General features: G+C 39.5%; 1 protein-coding gene across 1 annotated transcript in view; it reads right to left on the reverse strand.

Moving 5' to 3' along the window:
* trim44 (tripartite motif containing 44) overlaps window positions 1–8,149 on the reverse strand; it is an 88,688-nt gene extending 80,539 nt beyond the window's left edge. Inside the window, 4 exon segments of the mRNA XM_030136561.1 lie at window positions 3,519–3,596; window positions 5,865–6,038; window positions 6,040–6,488; window positions 7,960–8,149. Coding sequence (XP_029992421.1) covers window positions 3,519–3,596; window positions 5,865–6,038; window positions 6,040–6,488; window positions 7,960–7,969 — 711 coding nt within the window. The 5' untranslated portion in view covers window positions 7,970–8,149.
* Between the last annotated feature and the right edge of the window lie 631 nt (window positions 8,150–8,780).

Genomic DNA, 8,780 nt, shown 5'->3' on the forward strand with positions numbered 1-8,780 from the left:
TAATTTCAGTACAAATTCTTAGTTTGGAATGGGTGGAACTGAGTCAAGTAACATTACTTCCTTTGCAGCTTGGACACATTTAAACACAATACAGCAAACAAGTTTGTGGCAACATAACATAAGACCTACCATATCAAATTTAAAACCCTCTAAAGACTTTTTTAAGGTATTAAATGCAGATTTGTATTTTCATGACTTTTGAGGGCGTTTTCACAATGGGTATCTGAGTCTGTATTCGAGTATGTTGGACCCCAAAGTCCACTTAATTTATCAATGTGCATGCAAACATTCTGTGCGCGAGTGCCGTGCCCAAGTCCAGCTGAGAAGGTAGTCCTGGGTACAGACTGCGTGGACTCCAGTATGGAACGCTGCCGTGTGAAAAGGATCCGTACCCAAGACTGGAATCACCACTCCGACAAAGGAAATCACCTAATCACCACGAGACCATAGACGGCGCTCCTGTTGTCTCCTGAAAAAGCTGTCAAGGTACGATTTGAGTCTCCAGACCATGTCTACGCATGCGTGACTCACATCATCCGGAGATTCAAATCATCCTTTGACAAAAGCCTTGGATCTGTGCGGTACGGGCTCGCCTTATTGACCAAACCACTCAGTGATATATCAGCAAGACCGATATATCACTGATATAGAACAGGCTAACAGATAGAGAAGTATTGCCTGTGAGCAGTACAGTCACTCGGTTGATGACATAAAGGTTTGTCACTTCCACGTTTGTTGGATAGCTGCAGAATTCCTTCCACACCACCACCTACTGTTTCGGCCCTGTAACATCCACTTGTTCTTGGGCATGGGTCACAGTACATGCTTGTGAATGCAACATCTGCAGGAAAGGTGTGAGCATATCCAGGTACGGCACAGATCCGGATACTAGGGCTGCACGATATTGGAAAAAACTAACATTGTAATTTTTTTTAACCCTGCGACATATATATTATGATATGAAAAAATATTCAGGAGGATATAATAGCTGTGTGGCACCAACATAAATGGTCAAACAAATTAGTTGTTTCCTCTCGTTATGGCGACAGGTGCAAGGCACTATCAACACAGAGCATGTGTTTCAATATCATCCTTCTTGTAGCCGAAATAATCCCAAATAACTGACATTGCTTTTCTTTTTGGCACCAAGTCTTCGTTTTCAGTGATTTTCTCTTGTTTGTTGCTCATTTTTCAATGTTATTACCAGCGACTCACTCCATGTGCAGGGGCGTGGTCTGCTTCGGCAAACTGATTAAGAACGATTGTGATTGGTGGATCGCTGCGCGTAGTGTGTCTCAAGTACCCAGATTGAAATTAGATGAGAACGCACTGTGTTCATTTGCCTCCTACATTGCAGAATCTGTGATGTGACTATTGCGCACACGTACATCGCGATGATGATGCTCAAAAGATATATTGTGCAGCTCTACCGAATACCCAGTGTGAAAATGCTCTAAGACTTTTTAAGACCCCGCGGGAGCCCTGTAGATAGCAAGCTAATGATAGGAAATCAGAATCCACTTTTGACAGTAAAGAGGTTCTTGCCATTCACCTCACAAACTAAAGCAGCTTTTCTAACCCATATTTAACTTTTTACACTTATCCAAGCAGCAGAGTAAGAGAAAGAACTCACCACAGATACAATCTACTGGATATAAATACCTACAAAGTGGAGTTCAGGCAGGACCTTTGTTGTTTTAATGATTGAAATACTGCAGTGGAGTATTGTATATGACTTGTTGGTCCCCCAAAGTTTACCCTGGGCCTTTAATTTAATCCTTTTGACAGGTAATAAAAGTATTTGTAGGTTGAAACAGATATTAAACTGACTGCGGTGCTCAGTGTCTGGTGCTGACCACCAGGCGTTAACAGTTTTTTGCCCTCTAGAACTCCACGCTGTCACATCTCAGAAAAAAATTATCACACCTCATCTACCATCCAAGTCCTTGAATGGATACAAGGATTCCTTCTCAACTTTGACCACGGTAAACCAGATAACTGAGATTCTGCACACATTTTCTGACTTAGCCCAGAAGTGCTGAGTCAAAAAATGTGACATCAACTGAAGCCTGTTAAATGTCATGAGTCCGGTGGTCACACAATGATGCCATCTCTCCTAAGCTTCAAGCTGAGTTATACAGAAACCTGATGGACCGTATGAGCTGTGATCTGTAATTGGGGCCGAATGATAAATATATTGATTGAAATAATTGGCTTTCATGTTTACTACCCAATGCCTTTATGACATTAATCTCTCTCTAATCCGCCTTTATCTCATTCTCCACTGCTGTGTCTCCTCTGCTGCAGTGTCTATACTGCTGCAGTACTTACCACTGTACCTGCTGAATTACAAATGAGAGATGTCTCTCTATGGATGGAAACCAATTCAACTAAGTTATTTTGTTTGTTTGCTTCATATTAATATTACAGGAAACATAAAACTATTCAGAGGGTATAATTGTAATTCCCCTTTGATTTGTAGTGAGCAAAGGTATGGACCAAAGCATCTAAAAGATAAAATTATACAGTACAGGTAGATAAAATACAAAACTAGACAATAGGGACTATAGTAGTGATTTATAAGGCTAAAACTCTGTGACTCATTTATGTAGAAAAGAGCTGACCAAAATAACAAACCTTTAAGCAACTAATACTGTATGCATATCGATCATTATAATAGGCACAGCAACTGTAGCAGTTAAGACATTTCACATTAATTTTTACTCCTATGTGGTCCTGTTAAACTGCAGTGTAGTAATAATAAAAAGTAAAAATGACAACTTTGTGTATTTATGGTAAATGGTCTTTGCTGGCCATTATAAACAATGCCATACAGTCGCGGAAGAAATTATTGGACCATCAAAAGTCATCCAAAACAATGGTTATGCAATCAAGTACTAACTCCTGTGTGTATCATGTGACTAAAACAGACAGAAAAGAAAACATGGAATGCCTAAAAGCACTGTTTTTGGCAGTACAATGCCATAGATATTGATGTAAGAACTGAAGTGATTTACGTTATTATCAAGAAAACATGGAAAATGACTAGATATTAGCTCTTACATTAAACTCTTATAAGCTATTTTTGTTGTTATCATTATATTTGCCCAAACAAATGTACCTTTAGTTGTACAAGGCATTAAAATGAACAAAAAATTGAAAAAAACAAGGGTGGTCTAATAATTTTTTTCCAAGACTGTATGTCCTTAAGCATGTGCAGCTTTGTCAAACTTGTTAAAAGTGAGTGTTGACATCTGTTCGCCTGCACTCTGAAAATTCAATCAATCCATGAGGCCCGAACACTAAATAAAAAGCATGTGTGATGTTGCGCAAATGGCACAAGGAATTTAAAACCATCTTTAATTACTGCCATGGGATTTTAGTTTTGTTTTATAAGAGTTCATGGAACTCATTATGCAGTGGGAACAGCTGAGGCCAATATTAAAAACAAAACAAAACAAAAATTACCCTTTTGACTTGTTTCGACTCGTGCAATGTATGCAAAAATTTCAACTCACCTCAGGGTTGGTCCACTTGGACTTGATCTTCTCACCCATCTGTTGTGTACAGCCCAGCAGGTCGTACCCCCGCCTACTCTACAGGTGGAGCAACAAATAAACAGAGAATAAAATGGACACAACCACTTAAAACACAACACATGCAAAAAGGCTCTTTTTGTGCAACTCAACACACTCACTTCATTTTGAGAAGCATCAAATTAACCTAAGCCCTACTTATTAGTTAATGCACATGACTGATGTTTTACATGCACGGCAGAGGGGAATCTTTCACATGATTACCCTTGAAGAGAAGCCCAATAGCAGCTAAACTAGGTTTTGAGTAAATAATGGGGCCTTGGGCTATGTGTGCATGTGTATGTGTGAGACTCCCTTTGTGTTTTGTCAATACATATGTGACCATGATGTGTGAGCCAGCCAGTTAAATGCGCCACTGCTCTACTTTTGTTTTTCAGATTTTGTGCCACAGGGCAGATGATAACACTCTGGCCATTACTACTGCAGCTTAATGTGCTGGCTTATTTTTTTAAATTAAGCTCCAGCTGCTAATATTTTCTGCTTCAGTTTACCTTCGTGTTCAAAAACAAAACCCCTGACTATACAAAATATCAATCCATAAGACCCATTTTTGGATCTTATCACAACCCTGTTAATTGGTCTTCTGTGTAATAACACAGACCGAATTTGTCGAGTGCGTTGATAACATCTCAGTCTAAATGGGACTATAATTATCACAAACACTATGCTCGGCAGAACTGAGAACTACATTGATAATTGTGCTATTCTACAAATCTACGCAAACATTATCTCAACTTCCTTGACCAAATGTGGTGCCGCAATGAATAACTTGTGCCTCACTGGACCTGTTAAGATTGCCTGAAGCAAAATACTATCTTGGTAATGGAGAAGGGATAACCATAATTAGCACCAATCCAAGTGGCAAAAGAGTACAGTTATCATGTTGAATTTCCATTTTACAGTTTTCATGGAATTTATTCATTAAACTGCATATATTAATGAACATTAATGCATGAAAAAACATTAATGATGCCATGTGGATGATCATGAGACATTGTTATATTTGAAATAATACACAGAGCTTTTAGAGAGCCCTGGTGAGTTGACTTAAAGACTACAGGGCCTACAGCTATTGGCATACTGCTTAATAGTGAATTAGTAATGCAAACCAGATAGGTGATGCGCTGAATATGTTATGTTATGCTTTGCTGAGTTGTAGACACTGCAGAGTATACAGTAGAGGACATCACATGCTGATCATCTAAAGTATGGTTGTCAAACATACAGCCTGCAGGCCAAAACCAGCCCACCAAAAGGTCCATTTTGGCCCCTGAGATGAATTTGTGAAATGCAAAAATTACACTTAATGTATGAAGAAAGATATAATTTTTGTTCTCAAATTACATTATGTCAATGTTTGCATTTATAAACTAGGTATCCTTTCACAAAACAGTGAAAAACCTTAACAAATGTGAACAACCTGAAATGTCTTTAGAGAAGTAAGTGCAATTTTAACAGTATTCTGTCTGTTCCTAAATGTTTTGTGCCTTTGTAGATCTACTGTGATCTGTAAACTGAAATATACATGTGTAAATGATAAACTGAGGCATAATATTGTGAAAATTGCACATATTTTTCTTAATAAATGTATTTTTTTTTCATGTTTGTTCATATTATTCACAGTTTTTTAAAGGATAGTTTTCAGATGCAAACATTTTCATAGTGTAATTTTAGTTTTTTCACTCTGAAACACAGAAACATGTTTGGAATTGACATTATTTATGCATGGTTTCTACAACTTAAATTTAAGACTTTTTAAGACCTTTTTAAGACTACTTTGAACAAAATTTAATGCCCATTCCATGGCCTATTGGCCATACCGGCCAAATCTGTGACTCTTGAGAATTTAGGAAAAATGTGTTCATTTACTCCTTCTTTTCTCCTTCATTTCTCACCTGGGGCTGCAAAGTTTGCAATAATTAGTTCCTAATTTCAATATAAACGGTCAGGTTGGAACTGAGTAGACTGACATTACTTTCTTTGCAGCTTGGACATTTCCCAGGCACATTTAAACATAAAATAAACAGTGAACAAGTTGTGGCAATTTAACTTAAGACCATAACAAATTTACCTTTTAAAGACTTTTTAAGGTATTAAATGCAGATTTGTAAATTCAAGACTTTTAAGACCCTGCGGGAACCCTGCTTATAAGTTATTATTTTACTGGTCCGGCCCACTTCAGATCATATTGGGAGGATGTGACCCCTGAACTAAAATGAGTTTGATACCCCTGATATAAAGCTATCATGCTCTGTGCATCAGATTTACCTTCTGCCAGACATAGGCCTCATGTAGAGTGATGATCTCATGCTCACGATGCTCACCCTGAACAGCACACACCACGCAGATTATCTTCTCATCTGGTTTACAGTACAGGGAGCCTTCCTGTCCATGCTCCTTGCAGCGGAGTCTCTCTACTGTCACAGTGTCCCTCTTACCCGGGCTCTGCGGCAGCCATGGCCTCGTGCCCTGCTTCTGCACCCTGCTCAGCCTCTGGCAGCAGATCATTCTGGGCACCTTCTGTTTCCTCAGCATCACCATTCACCGCTCCAGCAACTGCCAAACCCTTGTTCCCTCCTATTCCCACAGTCTTCTCCCCATCGACCTCATCCTGGACCCCACCTCTGGACTCTCCGTTCATGCCAAGTCCATTAGTTTGCGACACCTCCTGATTGTAAGGCATTAGCAGGTGATGTGTGCTACTGGCATGTTTGTCGGCATGTAGAGGGCAGAAGGCAAAGCTGCAGGTGCGACACACTTGTGTGGCTGGTTGGGCTTCGTCTGGCTCGCATGCGTCACATGATCCATCCATCTGTGGCAGCTCCTCCTGTGTGAGCCCCATGCATCCCTTCTGGAGTTCCCCTTGGTTGTCCATGGTGTCCGATAATGATTCTGGGGATCAGGGGAGTATGTTTTATTAGGGGAGCACAAACAAGAGGACAGGTTATAAATAGCTTTGACCTTCTGTGCATGGCTCTCATATTTTGAGAGTGGAAAGTCCAAGATACTGAGGACTAATCCCTCTCTGATATAATGTTCCTGCAACAGATGATGTATGGATAGAGCCAGAGTCAACAGGAAACAACAATCGGAGTAACATTATTATACAAACTCGATAGAAAAGGAGGATTTTTGCAAGGACAATAAACAGGAAGACCTACCTGCAGTCAATGAACTGTCTGTGTGTGCAAACATGCTCATTTTGTTTACCGGCTAAAATTTACATAGTGGGTCGAATGAGTGGCCATTTTTGTCAAAAAAAAAGTTGTAAGAAATGCATAGAACTGTGTTGAAATAATGCTAATACATTTGTACACAGACTACTGATATTATTTGACAGTGGAAGCTCTATTTTCATAAATACTGGATTTTGAATAGCATGTGTATGTGAAAACTTTTGCTGGTGGATGGATGTGACATTACCCATGATGATCTGGTCAGTACCAGTACTTTATTAGGAATAAACTTATAGACTTACTATTGCTAATTCTCCTCTTCTTCATAAATGTTAGTATTGTGGATCTAAAACAATAACAGCTGACACAAAAACACAAAATGTGGCAGTGGACGGATGTGACATGGTTGTTCTGGATCCCATCATACTGATGCTCGGCAGCCATGTCACCGTTTACACTAATGATCCCTGTGCAAAAACTAGGATCAGAATCATTTATTGTATAGTTTATCATCATACTAAAGAGTAACTAACAATATAGAATTGTTATTTCTTTATAAAAATGCTTATTATTAGAAAACTGTTGATTTAAAAAGTGACGTGTGACATTCTTAATGTATGTATTGGCGTAACATAAGCAGGATGGATCAGCACCATACTCCATATTGAACCTGTAAAAATAAAACATGTGATATGTAGTTTATAATCTTGTAAGAAAAATTGGGGAATCTAAAAGAATAGAATATTTGTTTTTCAAGTAAATTCAGTTCAAATATAACTTGGCCATTTGTGACATGAAAATATAGCATTAATTGTGATGAAATTGGACATTTTTGAGCTGAAAACATAATTCATATGACCATCAACAAGTTGCAACAGAACTGAAATCCTGTACATTTGCATAACTTGCATTTACCAACACAAAGTTCCTTTGGGGATTCACTTATATTGATTTCTTATGCACACAGACAAAAATAAGACCTCTAAGCAAATTTTTAGCCGTTATACAAACTCGATAGAAAATGGAGGATTTTTGCAAGGACAATAAATAGCAAGACCCATCTGCAGTCAATGAACTGTCTGTGTGTGCAAACATGCTCATTTTGTTTACTAATTCCTGACACAAAGTGCTGAGTTTGTACACCTCGGCATGACCAAACACCCTCTGTTTCCTCCTCCTCCACTCACCTCCCTCCATATTTCACTAGGCCCTGACCTTTTCGTGTTTGGCTCATCCTTCCCTTCATGCCCCCTCGCCCTCCTTTCATTTCACACTGTAGGAGTGAACATGAAGAATGAAGAGGGACTGTGCTCCCCTGTACACAGATCACATACACACAAACATAAAGAAATCTCTCTCTCTTTTTTTTCCCCCTTCTCTTCGCTCTCTGTTTCCCCTTGGAGCTTTCCTCTCTCCTGAGCTGTGTTTGTGTACTCTTTCCCACTGCTGACACAAACAACTGGTAGAAAAACTGCTGTACTAATGCAGAGAACACCCCCCCACCACTACACACACATATATACACACACCCCCTTTCTCTCTCTCTCCCCCTCTATCTGCTATTTCTACTTCTGACTCACACATTCACACTGTGTTCCTCCACACACTCAGCCCCTTTTCTCCCATAATGCTGCGGGGTGTACCATTGTGTACTTACTTGTCTGTGTCTTCTTCTCTGTTTTTTTTCCGGTAGCACTAGCTTAAACACAACACACTCATTGGAGTTATTAGCTTAACGGCTAACTTCCTTAGCACAGCCGTTGTATCTTAAATTCGAAGCTGTCGACTGGTTTGCTTTCACTTTACAGCACAAGTCTAGTACAGCTCCGACTCGACAGCGTTTACTTCCTTATTTTTATCAACTGCTGTCGTGGTTTTTTTTTTCTACTTCCTGGTCGTAGTCGCTTATGTGTGTGAACGGCAGAGACACGCAGAGGTCGGAGAGTGAAAAAACCCGTTTGACAACTACGACCAAGAGGAGGCAGGTATAAGACCGGGAGGGGATTGA

The sequence above is a fragment of the Sphaeramia orbicularis genome, chromosome 6 (genome assembly GCF_902148855.1).
Source record: "Sphaeramia orbicularis chromosome 6, fSphaOr1.1, whole genome shotgun sequence".
Lineage (NCBI taxonomy): Eukaryota > Metazoa > Chordata > Actinopteri > Kurtiformes > Apogonidae > Sphaeramia > Sphaeramia orbicularis.